This window comes from Bombus huntii, chromosome 4, assembly GCF_024542735.1.
Source record: "Bombus huntii isolate Logan2020A chromosome 4, iyBomHunt1.1, whole genome shotgun sequence".
Taxonomy (NCBI): Eukaryota; Metazoa; Arthropoda; class Insecta; order Hymenoptera; family Apidae; genus Bombus; species Bombus huntii.
The window spans coordinates 18,490,847-18,506,946 of record NC_066241.1 but is presented as its reverse complement, the minus strand read 5'-3'; the positions used below and the strand labels follow the sequence as shown (position 1 = coordinate 18,506,946).

The 16,100-nt window shown below is 34.6% G+C and overlaps 3 protein-coding genes and 1 long non-coding RNA gene across 8 annotated transcripts in view; 2 read left to right on the top strand and 2 right to left on the bottom strand.

Annotated features, from left to right (window-relative positions):
- LOC126864390 (low density lipoprotein receptor adapter protein 1-like) overlaps positions 1 to 4,925 on the bottom strand; it is a 33,804-nt gene extending 28,879 nt beyond the window's left edge. The window contains exon 1 of the mRNA XM_050615693.1: positions 4,663 to 4,925. Within this exon, the coding sequence (XP_050471650.1) occupies positions 4,663 to 4,705 (43 nt within the window). The 5' untranslated portion in view covers positions 4,706 to 4,925. The remainder of the gene's footprint in view (positions 1 to 4,662) is intronic.
- A 5,983-nt stretch (positions 4,926 to 10,908) lies between these two features.
- On the top strand, positions 10,909 to 11,879 carry LOC126864394 (39S ribosomal protein L30, mitochondrial). The gene is made up of 3 exons (XM_050615698.1): positions 10,909 to 11,106; positions 11,222 to 11,348; positions 11,429 to 11,879. Exons 1-3 carry the CDS (start codon positions 10,997 to 10,999, stop codon positions 11,717 to 11,719), a joined length of 528 nt encoding a protein of 175 aa, XP_050471655.1. The 5' UTR covers positions 10,909 to 10,996; the 3' UTR covers positions 11,720 to 11,879.
- A 507-nt stretch (positions 11,880 to 12,386) lies between these two features.
- Positions 12,387 to 16,026, top strand: LOC126864395 (SUZ domain-containing protein 1). Of its 5 annotated transcripts, XM_050615702.1 has the most exons (6): positions 13,200 to 13,261; positions 13,580 to 13,650; positions 13,961 to 14,530; positions 14,742 to 14,921; positions 15,109 to 15,298; positions 15,362 to 16,026. In XM_050615702.1, the coding sequence occupies exons 4-6, from the start codon at positions 14,869 to 14,871 to the stop codon at positions 15,551 to 15,553; spliced, it is 435 nt and encodes a 144-aa protein (XP_050471659.1). In that variant the 5' UTR covers positions 13,200 to 13,261; positions 13,580 to 13,650; positions 13,961 to 14,530; positions 14,742 to 14,868; the 3' UTR covers positions 15,554 to 16,026. The 5 variants fall into 5 exon arrangements, with proteins under 5 accessions (XP_050471657.1, XP_050471656.1, XP_050471658.1 ...); XM_050615700.1 differs by lacking the exons at positions 13,961 to 14,530; positions 14,742 to 14,921 and adding an exon at positions 12,387 to 12,813 and having other exon boundaries at positions 13,198 to 13,261; XM_050615701.1 differs by lacking the exon at positions 13,200 to 13,261 and adding an exon at positions 12,736 to 12,813 and having other exon boundaries at positions 13,961 to 14,921.
- On the bottom strand, positions 12,855 to 13,191 carry LOC126864401 (uncharacterized). Its single transcript, XR_007689162.1, has 2 exons — positions 13,014 to 13,191; positions 12,855 to 12,907 (listed from the first exon to the last, which is right to left on the bottom strand). It is a non-coding gene; the product is annotated as an uncharacterized LOC126864401 (long non-coding RNA).
- Positions 16,027 to 16,100: the final 74 nt, after the last annotated feature.

Sequence of the window (16,100 nt, the reverse complement as noted above, 5' to 3'; positions counted from 1 at the left end):
CTCTCGGTTGCCACCGGCTCCCCAGATTCGATATCCGCGAACGCGCACCATCCCTCGCATTTATTTTCCAAGTGAATTTCAATTTACATCACGTAGGTACGATGGCATCGCGCGTAAGTAGATTTTGCCTTTGATAAATCGATTTTAATCTTGCCTTAATATTTGCCATAGTTTTTTCAAGCTGGCAAAAAGTGCAGACTTGCCGTGAAGAATGTAGATATATCGCAAGATATAATGTGTATAGTATGTAGTGTGTATCTGAAGAAAGAAATAAGCATATAAGCTCGGAAGAAGGTCGTTGACGGTTAGCGCCCTTAAAATTTCTAACACGAAATCGTGGTGGGAACAATCGTTCGTTTCCTGGTCGAAGGTAGGTCGAGCTCTTGCGACTTTTCTTTCCTTTCCGACGTCTCACGGAGAAGAAGTCATCGATCACCATCGCAGGCCAGTTTTCCCCTCATTTCACGATGAAAGTACCGAGCAATTTTCAATGGAAACGCACATTCGCCGGGGAGAAATAATCCAGAGATTCGTAGGATGCGCGCGAGGATAATTCTGTGGCGGCTGGCGAGATCGAGAACCATAGCGAAGATGTGATTTGTAACCTCGTCAGGAATCTTCTTTTGCAGTGCGGAAGAAATATCGCACATCGCTTGTCAGCGTAAAGCTCTATTTATCCGCTGGAAAACGACGGACTGGAAACAAAGCTGTGACATATGAGAATTATTTTATTATTTTTATGCGGTTCTATTTCTTCCGGCGATATGAATTTTTACGATAAAAGTAGAAATTACCAGTGGAATTTAAAAATTGTAGAAAAACTTGAACCGCGCTAGCTACCTGTAGTTTGCAATGTGAGAAATTACAGTTTCGTAAATTGTAGATTTAACATTGATGAGAATGCAGAGTCGAGGTTGAAAAGCACACGAGGCGGCACTGAGAGACGCTATACGCATAAGTTACGCATTAAAATATCGTTATAAATGTATTTCTGCATTTGGAATTTCACTGTGGTCGCTGAACGAAGTCAAGCGGGAATGTAGAACGTATATTTGAGTGTTGGAAACGTGGAAAGAACAGAGAGAACCGAAACATCTCGAAATTAAACACGATGGATGCCAGGACGAAGGACATAATGGTGTCGCTTCGTTGCAGAACTCCGCCGACCTAGAAATTGCAAACACATCCTGTAAAATTAGACGCCCGAACGTTCACAAGGTTTTGACTCTAAGAAAGATCGAATGAAATTCGATGGGGAAACCCTTATCTTCGATCTTTGTTCGTGAACCTCGAAACGAGTTTCGATAAGAAGATTAAACTGAAATATATGTGTATGTATATGTATAGGTATATAACCTTTCTTTATCAGAAGATATTGCAAACATTAGAAAATATAGACGTATACTAATACATACATCGATGTACAGACGACAAACGTACATAAAGTAATCGTAAACTTTTTCTCGTGAATTAATTTTTAATCACGGAGAGAATAAAAAGACGATAAAAATGGTAAGTAGAAAGTATTAAAACATGCTCGAAAAGGAAAATTAAGGCCGTACCCGATTTGCCTTTTGATTCTTGTATTCGATTCATAGTACGTACATGGAATCTTTTCTCTCTCTTTTTTCTATTTTCTCCCTTTAGCAAGAGGTATGAGCTTGGCATCGCTATGCACGTTCAATTTCTTTCTCTTCAAAAGACGAAGCTCATGGCGTTCATACATCTTCAACTCGACATCGCGAACGTGTCAGCGGTAAATTAAATTCGTTTTCCCAACGCGAGAAACGGTATGCGATGTTCTGTGTCGTCGATCGTAGCGGTGAAACTCGCCGGAACGCAGTCTCCTCTCGTTGCACGACGACATGTCCGATCTTTCGTTACCGCCAACAATTCAGTACGAATTTTTTCGTCATGACGCGTCGAAACGAACATCGTTGATTTACCCTTAGTCGTCTGTTTGTTTATTTACATGGATATTAGTATAGGTAAAAAACGCCGTGTCCAATCTCTTCGAGATTATCTATAATTGCAAAAGAGTTTACGTTCTGCACATCGATATATGTAACGTTTTAATAATCTAGAAGATAACTAGAGAAATAAAACCTAAGTAGAGGTTTGTTTCGACCGTTAAATATTATAACGAGTATTATACTTTGTATATTTAACGTATTTCTGCGCGTTCAATTTTTCAATCAATACATAAAGATTCGCGGTCTACTCGTTACTTTGTTGCAATATTCTGTAATCCAATGGATCTGGAGATCACAACATCGACTAATCTTTTATCGCGTTTACGAGTGAAAATTAGGCGATACCAGGGGCGCGCAACAGCTTTCGACCTTTTTAACGACGACGTTTAAGCTGGCAGGGAAACTGGTTTTGAAACGTGACTCTTTATATTCTGAACTTGACACCGCGATCGGAAAACCGTCGCGCCGGTGGCACGACACTTGTTACTGCGCATCCGATCCGGTCGATGCTCGAAACTGAACAAAGATCAATCTGATCGCGACCGATTGACGCATACGAGTCATCGAAAGAATTGCATAACACTCTGACACCGATACAAAGTACATGATCGTGACGCTATAAATTCTCGAAATAAGTTATTATCGGATGAGAAGAGTGACCAAGCATAAATATAGAAATGGTACTAATGTGCGCAGATCGCTCTTTGCTTCTAACGATATAAGAAAACGCACTCTGATGGAACAACGTTTACATCGGATAGACGTAAATTGAAGATTAATATACAACCGGAGTATTAATATGGTTCTTATTCAACGAAATCCTCTCGTAAAAAACTCACGAATCGTAATCCTCCGCGTTTACCTAACGACTAAAGGTCTAGCGTTTAAGCCGAAGAAAAATACTCGAATAAATTTCAGCGTCGAAAATGCTTGTCCCTGAAGGATATGGAAAGAAAGCTGCATAATTTGGTAGAGGAAAAAGCCTCTCGGGTAAGATATATAGTATAAATTTAAGAGTATCCGAAGCGTAGGTTTACCGGTCGCTTTATCTCAAGGAGCCACGCCTCCGGATTGAAGGATAAAGGGTTAACGATACTTGGAACTTCGTTTGTTTGTTCGCTTTTTCGTCGTACGCCGAAGAAATCGGTAGTAACAATCGTGAAAACCATCGGTTTCGACGGTCTGTTAATTTCCTTAATTTCCATTCATTTGTCACTTAAACGTCACGCGATTCTAATTCGTAGTGTAATCCAAGTGTTCCAACGATTCAATCGTAATGTTCGTAAAACGCTATAGTTCGGTTTTGTGTTCGGAACTAATGTGATTCGCAAAGCACGAAGCCAAGTGGAGTGAAGAATAGTCAAATAACGGCTGTTAACGAAGCCGCGCGCAAGCGTTGGGAAAGAGACGAAATTTTCAACAGGGGAGAATTTAAATAAATTGCGAGGACGGTACAGTTGTAAATTTTTGTCTAGCGGACCATGCATCGTCAGCTAAAAAGGAGAAAGTCACTCGTAACGTGTAAAGCTCGTGGAAGAGAAAACAAACGGAAAGGGGATGAAACGTTCGATTACGAACGTTAATGGCGAGACGCATTTGGTTGATACGTCTCCTTCTTCGTTGATCGTGCTCGACAGGAAAGTGAAAATGTTGCGTCACGCGAATCGAGAATTGCATGCTGAGAAAATTGCACACGCACCGGGAAGCTCTTGGCGCCAAATAATCGACGTAGAAAATGATACTTAATGATTATAAGTGAAAGGAAATCAGACGCGGGACCGGACAAAGATATAATTAAGAAACATAGATCGTGTGGAAAGGAAAAACGCAGTACCAAGAGGTAAGCGTTTCGACACGTTTACTTAATCCAAGTGCGACATTTTGCATGCGAAACAGTGTAATTTAACGCTACATACGCTATTCATCTGTTCGCGAATGTCTCGTTCGATGAATAATTTTTCACGAGCGTTGCGCGCTTTCGCAGCGATTCCAATTGCGTGTACATTAGATAAAATATTCAAACGCGATAAAAAGATGAAAAAGGTAAGTGACGTTATTCCATTTTTCGCGAGTCATTGCTCACAATTAGAAAAACTAGGACAACAGGAAAAACGCGTATGTACTCGATGTTCGATGGTCGAGACGCTTTCGATAAGACTTTCGCGGTAGAACGAAGAAAATCGTATCATCCTGGTATCCTTTCGCAAAATACTTAGGACGATAGGTGATCGAGCCGATTCGTTCTCGAGGAAACAGGACGTCGCGACTAGTTTGAAACTACGTTAAGCAGGAGAGACGAATCAAACGGGAGCTCGACTGCAACCTCTTCTCTCGGAGACTTCCCTCGGCGTTGGAATTCCATTACGCGAAACTCGGCCTGAAACGACGCGCTATCTTACGAAAATGTAATTACTCGTGGAACGAGTTCGAACTTGAGGACAAAGCTGCAAAATCTTTCTCCACTTCGCAGACAGTCCGCGAGTTTTTCAACTTGAATAACTTTGATTGCTTCGACCTCCCAATCGACGCGGCGATCTTCGCCCGCGCCAACAAAATATTAATGATCACAAAGTTTGACAACAGCGGTTGACAATGTTACAAAGTTTTCACGACGAAAGGACGATTTTTCAAGGATTCTATCTAATTTGTGTTGAATAGGCCGGACAAATTGGAGAAATAAACAACTCACTTTTGTGCCTGGAGAATCTCCTAAGCTTCTTGAAGAACGGCATGCTTGTCGTGATTCCGTGGTCTCGTGGTCGTTTCGATCGATTGCCGTTAGCCGTGCGCGATGGTCGGGTAGCTCGTTACGATCGCCGATCACGAAGCTCGATCGAAGGCCTCGAAGAAAAACCGCCCTCGTGCGTGAACGAACGAGCTCGAAATGCCGTCTCCTGGTTTACATCGGGATACGACGAGCCGTCTGTGAATTCTGTCTGCCTCTTACTCGACTTTGCCGCTTCACTCTTCTCGTCGGACTCGTACGCGTTTCCACTTATCCCCACTATCGACTTTTACAAGGGGAACCGAGCACGAGCCTCACAGTCCCGCGTGCTTGCCGTTCAACGTTCGATACTCGACACTCCTCGCCCGATCACAGTGACAAACCGTGTTTCGACCGGCTTCGGCATCGGTTCGATCTTTCCACGCTTCATCTCTCGAATTTTACACCTCCTATTCCGAACTGACAGCTAACGACAGCTCATCGCTTACTTTTAAACTAGCCCAGCCGAAATCCGAACCAAACTCTGTATTTGATACCATTGTTACGGCGTATCGCTTTTTCAATTTGGCTTTGAATTAGTATTTTCAGAATCGCTTGTAATTTTCGTTTCATAAAATACATTTATATACTGGATCGTCACGAAATTTCTCGAAACCACAGTTGGACGTCGCGTACAAAGTTCTGTCTCGAGGAAATGAACGCACGTGGGAGGCTCGAGGTTCTTAGCAACCCTTTAAGTACGAATGCATTTTCGTACATCGTCCATTAGAAGGAAAAAAACAACAAAACTGAGTATAATATCATTGTCGATACAATACATGTCGTTAGAAATGAAGAAAAGAAATTTTCGTTCCATCATCTAACTGTGTACCTTGAATTGCAATTCTGTAAACAGAATTTTATAATCCAGTGCGATTTTCGTTGTAACTTTCGACAGCTGCCAGGAGAAAATCGCTACAGCTATTTTCGAAGTTGCGATGAAGAGAAATGCAAGAAATGAAGGTAAAGCGTCAAAGACCCGTATAGACGTTGCAAGTGACTCAAAATGGTCTGGGATTGTCTGAACGATCTCTTTTCAAACCAGTTCGATCTGCTTACTTACGAGAGCGATACTTGCCTATCGTCAAATATGAAGGTAGTCGTACGAAAAATAAAAAAAAGAGTATAAAACCAATAGTTATGAATTCAATTTAGTTTCCTTCCTTTACGAGAAGAAAATCTGTTCCGGAATAAATGTTCGCAAACCAGAGTCACCGAACCGATCTATCAGGTTGTAGGAAACGAAATGATCGATATAAAATTACAACCTTATAGCTTTCTTGAAAATAATATTAATCAATCTATGATTCGTCAGATTCGATACATTTTAAGTATTATATTCGATACATTTTAAGTATAACATTGGTTATTGTTCATAATCTTTTTGTATATTCTTGACGTTCGTCTATTTGGCTCATTGCTCTGATACATACTTTGCCTTTTTATAATAAGAAGTTGACAAAACACCAATCATATTGTGTTTGCCTAACTTCCAGCTTCAAATTAACATCTGATAAATATCTATTATTTAACAGTACTGTTAGTTACTAACTTTTGAATAATTTTACACGTTTATAAAACCTAGTGTTTAGCAATAACGTATTCTTATCACTGTGATCCTCATGATTACCTGTTTCTACTTCGTGATTACCGCTGGTTGGAAAACGCTCTTCAAAAATGCTAAGACAATTCAAAACATCGTCTGCATTTCAATTACGACTTGACTCGCTGAGGTTCCTTACAGCAAGCCAACGTTTTATTCATATATGATCGCATATTCATTGGCTTTAATTCGCGTAAACTTCCAGGTAATTCGTAAGCGATCGTACAACTTAGCAAGTTGGTCAATCTATCATAAAAAAGTAGTGTATTTCAGAAAATAGAAGTTGAGTTTTGCGAGTAGGGGTTTAAAAGTTGAAGGTGAGCCAAGTTTTCGACACGATTCTCGATTAAAATTCGTGGTCTCCTCTCAACTGGTAGCAGAAGGAACCGACATTCGAGAGTAGGGGCAAAGTTTAAGCCACTTCGGTTAAGCCACCTATTATTCCGTAGAAGGCGAAGCTATCTAAAATTTTCCCGAGCTTTGTTAAAACTCTTGCGAAAGAAATTTGAATATTACTGGAAGGCATTTCAATACACCAACCGCACGCGTTAATAAATGATACGTTATATTCTGACCAAATGCTTTAAACAAATTAACGGGCTCGCAGCAAATACGACCGTTGTTAAATTTTCGAATGTTTTATAAGGGAACAATTTTTTCAAAAGTTGACAAAACACCAATCGTATTGTGTTTGGCCAACTTAAAGCTTCAAATTAATCTAATAAATATCTATTATTTAACAGTACTTTTAGTTACTAAATTTTGGACGATTTTACACGTTTATAAAATGGACTATATCATATGCAACAACTTAGTATTTGGTAATAACGTATTGTTATCACTGTGATCCTCATGATTACCTGTTTCTACTTCGCGATTATCGCTGCTAGGATAATTCAAAACTTTATATTTTGGATAAATGTATTTTGGATATTTTTGAATAAAGATTTATAGGAATAACATGTTTTCATTGGCACCTTAACCGTTCGAGAACCGTTTACAGAACATTTCATCCATAATACTTTTTAGTCCATTCACGCTATAATTGCGGAAAAGAATTCCAAGAAGCTGCTCAATATTTTGTCGTTACTATCTCATTTGCTACTTAGTATAAAATTTCTAAACGACCTGTTTAGTTTTTGTAACAAGAAACTCGTCAAAATTTGGAATAGCTTTCTAGGTAAAGAATAGGTTCGTTTCTGACATAAAAATATAATAGCCACTGATACATCTTCCATCGTACATAACTTTTAGGTTCTATCGTGGATACATATATTAAAGAAAGTTTTTCAAAGGTTGGCGAGAGTTTTCACACAAATCTCGCAAATCGGCGAGATCTTCCGACACATCGGTCCTCGAGTCGATGGGGTCCGCGCGAAATTGAATCGCGAAACTTTCGTAACCCTTCGCCTTGCGACAAGAACTTTAATATCCTAACGTGGCAAGTTCGATATCGCGCCTCACCACGCTAATGCTTCCCATCGACCTGGATCTAGATCTTTCAAGTACATACATTCGTTCGAAACTTGTTTCGTGATCTTTTCCAAAACTTTCTGCAACTTTCATCAACTTGACACACGCGTGTGTATGGTACGAGAATATACACATTCATCTCCCTTTCAATTCATATGTCCCTCATATGTTGCTCGTCAGTCAAAAACAAGAAACATATCCTTGGTGGATTAAATATAATCTTCATCGTTTTGTAATTAATGGGTGTGTTCTCAAAGAATACGAATATGTAACATAATTGCTCGGTAACATTTGGTTTGTAGTCAATTAATTTTCTAAGTTACGAAGGCGGATGCAATGGTCCACTGATGCACCCTGATACATAGTGCACGCGTAAATGTGTAGCTATGCGATGTAGGCCACAATAGACATCAAAACGAGATTACCGATGGTGCTGTGCTCACAGTCCATTAGCTTCGATTGAATTACACTCGCCCCTTATGTAATGAGAATTCAAATTCCATCTTAGGTAGCCATTACATGCAACGGGAAAAGTAGTAATTATTTTACTTCCTTACTATGACGAAACATCAAATTGTTCGAAAAATACGATAAAAGCGTGTTTGATCGAAATCTTAAAAACGAAAAGTGTACACGGATATCTTCCGAAATAATCGCAACTTTTTTAAAAGAACTCCTTTTTTTCCTCGAGAATAAACAATCAAATCGAAAAACATCAGGGGTAGGTACTATCCGACAGAAAGAGTCTCTGTCTATCAGCTATATCCCCTTGCTTCAAACTTCCAACAACGCTAACTATTTGAGAATGATTCCGCGATACGAATTAAGCGAACCGTTGAAATTACTTAGTCCAACAATACGCGAAATACAGTCGGTGGAGCGTTTCTCGATATCTGTGCGACACATTGGAGATTCGCCAGGCGAAATTTCCAGACCGACATTGCGTAATTGAACAGTGTCGCATCCACAAACCTGCTAGAACCACCGTTCCCATAAATCACAATCTAATCGACATTTTAACCGCAACTACGTTCGGAAACGTGTAACGTATTACGTTTCGTTGAATAATTTCGCCGATGTTCGCGAATGTTTCGGGTACTTCACCTGCGCGCGGTGTATCGCTATCGACTGGCATATATCGTATCGGTATAGCGATAAACAGCTGACTGGCAGATTCATATTCTCGTGATAGTAATTAATACAATTTATCGGACACAAAAGCCAATAATTACGTTACTCTTTCTCGTTTTAGGCTACGGTTACAACGAATACGTATCCTGACGAACTATCGCTGTGAATAACACGGAGGTGTCGGAACAATCAAATATCTACAGGTACAGATTCTTATGAACGTATGCATTTCGATCTTCAGATGTTTCACTTGTAAAAATGTCCTTTTTGTCATTTTAGAAATTTGCAAACTCGATTTGCTGAACTCAGACCGATCTGTTATCTCGTTGAAGAATATGCCAAAAAGCCCTATAAAATAAAGCATTTGTACACAACTACCATGAGAAACGAGGAAAAATATTTTGATCCGTATATAAAGGATACAACAGATTATTTTAAATTTTCAAGCGCAAAGACACGAAGATTTTTCTTCCACCTCAAGATGGATTATTTCGTTTCCTTTCCTTCGTTTTTCTCTCGCTATTGCCAACCATAACGCGGCTATCATTTCCGCAAGAGTACGTATCCATTGAAGATCGTCGTGTGGAAAATATGATACGTAAGGAATCGAATGTGCGCATGTTAAATTTTTGGACTTTGCACTGTCAATACGTATGACAAACCGTACTTCGATCTTCTATTTACATTAGAGAATCCCAGAAATTTCTCTCCATTTACGTGTGGATTTTACGAATCCAACTGTAATAAAAATATTAAAATACCAGAAAACATACAGTGACTGGTGAAAGCATTTGAACACTTACAGAAACTCTTTAAAAGTGTAACCTCTACATATACTCGTATTTTCAGATTAATTTCATATTTTACCGATGTAATCACGGTAGACGTGCCTTATTACAGCGTGAATGAAATTTCAAAGAGTAGATACCATCTACATCAAAATTTTCTGTAGTCCTTATAGCTTCGTGAGCGGTTATAGTCGAATCCCTACATTGAATTTTCAGGATGTTTATCATTAAAAATACAACAGTGCTTTGGAATGAAAGGATGTTTGAGTGTAGCGTTTCATGTATAACTGCTAAGCTCGTTTACATGGTGCATTCAAATATTCCTTCCGTTCCTGACCTGGCTGTCGCTCTACAGCTCGACAAACCCTCCGTGTTCGAAAATTACGTTGAAATACAATGCATTCCTACGAGCTGCATGCTCTCCGGCATCTCTAGTTTGTGAACAATTTTCAAATACCGCACGGTCATGTTTGTGAAACTACCTAAATAAATTTACCATAAGATATATATAGCAATTGAAGCACGGCTTTTAGATTTTCGATCTTTCAAAACTATGTTAAAGTTAATTAGTGTGCACAAGATATTGCTCGATACTTATTGCTCGATAATTGAAAATGTTTATCTTCTAAATTAAGATACACATCATACATAAATTAAGTTTATTTTAAACCTCATTGTTGAATGACAAGGAACGGCGAGGAACTTATTTTTTGTTTATCTTTAAGATTCAAGCTTTAGTTGTAAGTTTTAGTTAAGCCTTACATTTAAATCTCAATTTCAAGCCTTCCTTTTAACTCTGAGTTTTAAGTTGCGTTGTTAGTCTGAAGCCTTAATTTTAGTATATTGTGAAGATCGATATATTTAATCGATATATCTGTCCACAGAAGCAAATTTTGTATGGACTTTTTGCTCTTTTCGTTGGTCTTTTGTTCTTCTCATTGAGCATAATTTATCTCTTTGAGTCATCCATAAATCGTGTTGCAAGTTTTTAGAACAGAAGTATCAAATTCTATGCTTCGTTTGTGATTTCCATTAATTCAAATCGCTGCTAAATATATTGATGTCACATGTAACACAAAAATGATAAATAAATCAGTTGAACCTCAAAACGTTGCACACGAAAAAGCATCTTATGTCACATCTATTCTGTACCACGTCTGTAGTAATACGAAGTCTCGTAAGATGTCAGGTTTGTTCTGTACTTCACATGTTATAATTTTACCTCACATAACCTAATAATAATCGCAGTTTAGATTTGTAGAAAATGGCAAGTCGTTTAAACGTTTTATTAACATTTGTACGTGGTCATCGACAGTATTCAAAAGCATGGCATAAAGATGCTGTCACATATGAGAAAGTTAAATATTATCCAGTGTAAGAAAAAAGATTCTATTATGTTTTATGTATATGAATATATTTTTTATCTATGAATATATCATGTTTTACTTGTGTTTATAAATTGTTGATGAAAAATTACTTTTTGTTTCAGTAAAAAAGATCATGTAGATCCTCCAATTACACCATCAAAAGTTTTGATGGTTCACAGAGTAAAACCTTGGAAGGGCAATCCTTATTGGGAAAAAGATATACTTACAGATTTAGGATTTGAAGAGAGAGTAATAAATTAAACTTAAATTTAATTTTAACATTAATTTATGGCCTTCTTCAACTTTGTGCTCCATATCATCTTTTGCAGAAAAGAGATCCAGTATTCGTAAAAAATACGCCAGAAATTTGTGCTATGCTTTGGAGAGTAAAACATCTAGTAAAAATTGTTCCAGTAAAATTACCCAAAAACTTACCAAATACAGTCGATGATTTAACGGAATATTATGTACATGAAAATGGAACAGTTTACAATACTGGAAAACTTGACCCTGTACGTTACCAAGCCACAATGGAATTTAAGAATTCTGTAAAAAAGATGAATCATTATACTATCCGGGAACAGCTAAGGCTAAAATGGATAAAAGGAATTCTTATATAATATAATAAATATCATATGTATAGGAAATAGAGAAACAGCCATTGAATAAATAATACACTTTATTTATATAGGCAATCATAACAGCGCTTACTGTATATTAATTTTTAAATAGTGTTCAAATTTCTTAAAAATGATTAAAGTTTTTATGTCTTATAAATAATATTTTATTACTAATATTTTATAACCACATACATTAGTAATTATGTATTATTATAAAAAATCTCATTGAAATCTATGTCCTTGCAAAATTTTGAACCTTATTTGCATATTATAAAGTAAAGAAAATAAGAAAATTATTACTCCTTGCCAAAAACCTTTATCATTTGATCATTTAGGAAATCAGGTAATGATCAAATGTAATATTGATATGTTTCATATAAAAAATATTTTTAATCTTAATTTAATAAATTAAATAAATCTTTTTAGGGATTAAATATTTTCAGAACCAAAGTACTTATAAAATTTGTACAAATCTGCTATATTAATATTTGCAATAAAAATGATTGCTTCTTAAAAACAATAAAATATTTTAAATTTAATAATATATCAATAAATAAAAGTTTAATAATCAATATTATTATCAAATAGATTTTATTTATTTATATAAATTTTACAAAAAATTTTTAATTTGAATAAACATATTTATTTAGACATATTCTATAGATCTTGATTATTTAATTTTGTCTTTAATTTTGTCTCATTCTGCCTTCTCAATATCATGTTTAAGTCTATTACCAATATCAATTGAAGTAAATTCATATTTATTAATTAATATTTTACATTACACGTATAAACTATTTTATAAACAATTTGGTGTAAGTACCCTGAACGTTGCGCCAAAAAGAAGTTTAGTCTAGGAAATATTTGATCCCTTTATTTGGCAAATATGACATAAGACAAATATTTTAATTTTTCTCTTACCATAAGATACATACATATGCCAATCTTATGTACATTTATACGTTCCTCGATTCATGCGAACGTTGTTAACTTCTTCAAGGTGATTTATAAAAGTTAAAAATAAGTGTATAATTCGAAAAATGTCAGCGATGGATGACATTCTTGAAAGTTGGGAAGAAATTGAAGAATCAGAGGTGAATTGTTTTTTACGTAATATTTGAGATCGTGTTATTTAAACTTCATTTGATAATGAAATAATTATCTTAACCTATACTATGGCAGACGTACCTAAAATGTTAATTTTAAGTTCATTATTGTCAATAATACGAATTTGCATATTGCTACCATGAAAATAGATTATCTTTGCGAATTATATTTATATAACACTACTTACTGTTAAATAAATAAGTATCCATGTGGTTAATGATAATAGTGAAAATAAAAATGTATTTTACTTGAAAATATATATTTCTGATTGAATTAAAGTATGTTACTTTCAAATACTGATATATCTATTAATTTTATAGATATGTAAAATGTAGAACATTAAATATTTTAGACTTCTATCTTCTAAATAGGTTATTACTGAAATATACATAGAACAAAAGCACTGATACAATACATGGTTCAATGCATAAGTTTGTAAGTATTAAAAAAATGTATTAAAGAATTTATATAGATCTTCATCCACAATATCTTTCTTATTTAAATATGAAAACGAAATTACACGAAGAAAGTAAATAACATATGATATATTCATAAAAGTATTACAAAAATCTAAATTCAAACAGAATACTTAGAAAATGAGACAATATTAATAGTTTAAATATTTGTACACTGAATTACATATTGTATTAATACTTTTGTTCAATACTGTTGTATCAAGTAACATTATTTTATTAAATACTTCTATATCTTAATAATAGTCAAATTAATTAAGTAATATTCAATAAATTTTAGGTGCTTGATAAAAAATTAGATGCTCTTCAGTTGAATGCAGTAGAAGCATTGGAAGAAATAGAATCTTCTAGGTAGGTTTAGAAACATCAAATATATATATGAAAATATATATAAGTTTAAAAAGAATATAAACCTGGAATTTAGAATTATCATGTGTTAAATATTGGGTTGAATGAAAAGTTATTGAATTTGCTGTAAAATATTGTTATAACATTATTATGTAATTCATTAGTCATTATCCTTTTATTTTTCATAACCTTATCTAATACATGTTCTATGCTTGAAGTTATATCTTGATTTATTCAGTTATTCTTTTGTTATAAAAATCATTAAAAAATGTTTCAAATTCATATTCGATATTTATTACTTTATGAGTTTCAGAAGGGCACTACAATTATATATACAATAAAGAACATTTGTGAAATATATGGAGAATCTATTGTTAAGATTTGAACCTATCAAATATGATTTCAAAAATATCAATCAGGAGATGTTGATATATATGATGAACCATTATCGAAGAAACTAAAATTAATAAATAAAGATGATTTATAAATGACAAAGATTGTAAATAATCTTATATTAAGATTGTAAATAACCTTATAATGAAATTTTAATATGTTCCAAATATGTATTGTTGAAATGCTCCGTTATTTTGGAATGATTATGAACTCTGTATATACTTTCTGTATTCGCTATGTGAAAGAAAAGAAAACAAAGTAAACTGTGTAACAAAATATACATTGAAAATTCTACAATAATGGAAATTATTTTTTCAATGGTCACATATAGCAAAAGGCAAATATTTCATGATAATGCTTGAAAAAGATAGTACTACAAACCAATGGAAAACAAAACACTTGATCAGGAAATACACACAGGAAATAATCTATTACAAAGTTTTGTAAACAAATTAAAGACTTTGAAATAAGTTATTAATAATTGGCACAAGTAAGTGAATACCTGGAGAAAAAGCACTGGAGAAGCAAGAGTTAATATGAAATAAATCATGTTTTATTAATATATTTGTTTACATGTGATGAATTTAGAACTCAGAAAAAGAGTAAAAAGAATTAAGCTAGGAAATTATACTCCAATGCTCCATATTCATTAAACATAGTGTCATTTGGTTGCCATTCATTCAGATTGTTGTAAAATCTAGGTGGGAAAGGAATGAGATTCTTATAGAGAAGGAATCAAAAAGTCTGTGGAATATTAGGGGAGCATAATAGAAAATATCAGAGATTATATCATTGATTGAACAATTCAATTTGTATAAAAATAATACAATGCTGTCTATAACAGAAAAAGTGGAAACTTTCCACTCAACCCAATATATAAAGTAATATATAATTCTATGGATAAAAAACTGCTAGCATGAAAGCACTAATGTCATAAAAAGATATTTGCAATGCACAATTTTAATTTACAATTATTACTTAATTGCTTGATGTGAAGTATTACAAATGAAAAAATGTTAATAGTATAAAAATAGTTATAGCTTAATATATCATTTTGTAATGCCTTAGTTTCAAAACCAGTCACAATACGAGTACCAGGATGATAATGTTAGGGGAAGATGGTATGCGATCTCAATATGTACCTCCAAAGCCAACAGTAAAAATATTGAAAAGACCTACAAGAGATTCACAAGGTAGTGGTGATGGACCATTAGTAAATGGGGATAAACCAAAACAACCTATTAAATCTTTAAAACAGGTATATTTTCATTATTTTAACATGAAAAGTGTTACAAAAATTGTATATTTAAAAATTTTTTAGAGGGAACAAGAATACGCAGAAGCAAGAAAAAGAATTTTAGGCGAAGAGAAAAGTCCAGAGGAAAAATTAATGCAAGAAATAAATAAAATTCAACCAAAACCAATAACTCCAAGTAGCAGTGGGCTACCAAGTAATGTTCTTCGTATGCCTATTGGACCAGATGGAACACGGGGATTTAATGTACGCAGGTAGCGCGTCTTCCGGGGTTCAGTTCTTTCCACCCATCCTTTTCCTCCTCTTCCTTCACCTTAACATAGGGAAGAGAGGCAGCTATGAGGCTGATGGCAGAAAATAAACTAATCTTTCTGACCAAGTATGAGCAGAATGCTCTTACAATTTTGAATGGAGCATAATAAGAACTGTGCTACAGAACACTGTTATAGACAGATTATATACATAAAAAGACCAAGGCTATAAATTGGCGAAGTTAAGTCATTATAGAACTGATAATATTTTTTGCTGGTATAATATAACCAGTTTTGTTAATATCTACTATGTTTAACGAAAATATTGAATTAATTGAAATCTACAACTCTCATTCTAAAAACATTAAAACGAAATGTCTAATTGCAATATGGTATAAATTAAATTATTTTGCTTTTTACAATTGTACATGTTTTTCAAAATATTGAAACTAATTATATAATAAAAGATTTCTCTTTATATCCCTCTTCGTTACACTTGAGTAGTTATTTGTTTTCTAATTATATACATATATATATATTATATATATTATATA

Bases quoted from the DNA above. Each gene is read 5' to 3' on its own strand.
- LOC126864394 (XM_050615698.1), top strand. From the start codon at position 10,997: ATGGCAAGTCGTTTAAACGTTTTATTAACATTTGTACGTGGTCATCGA. The intron at 11,107-11,221 runs GTAAGAAAAAAG...TTTTTGTTTCAG, and splicing joins AAAGTTAAATATTATCCAGT to TAAAAAAGATCATGTAGATC. The intron at 11,349-11,428 runs GTAATAAATTAA...CATCTTTTGCAG, and splicing joins ATTTAGGATTTGAAGAGAGA to AAAAGAGATCCAGTATTCGT.
- LOC126864395 (XM_050615699.1), top strand. From the start codon at position 12,760: ATGTCAGCGATGGATGACATTCTTGAAAGTTGGGAAGAAATTGAAGAA. The intron at 12,814-13,579 runs GTGAATTGTTTT...AATAAATTTTAG, and splicing joins AAGAAATTGAAGAATCAGAG to GTGCTTGATAAAAAATTAGA. The intron at 13,651-15,108 runs GTAGGTTTAGAA...GTAATGCCTTAG, and splicing joins GAAGAAATAGAATCTTCTAG to TTTCAAAACCAGTCACAATA.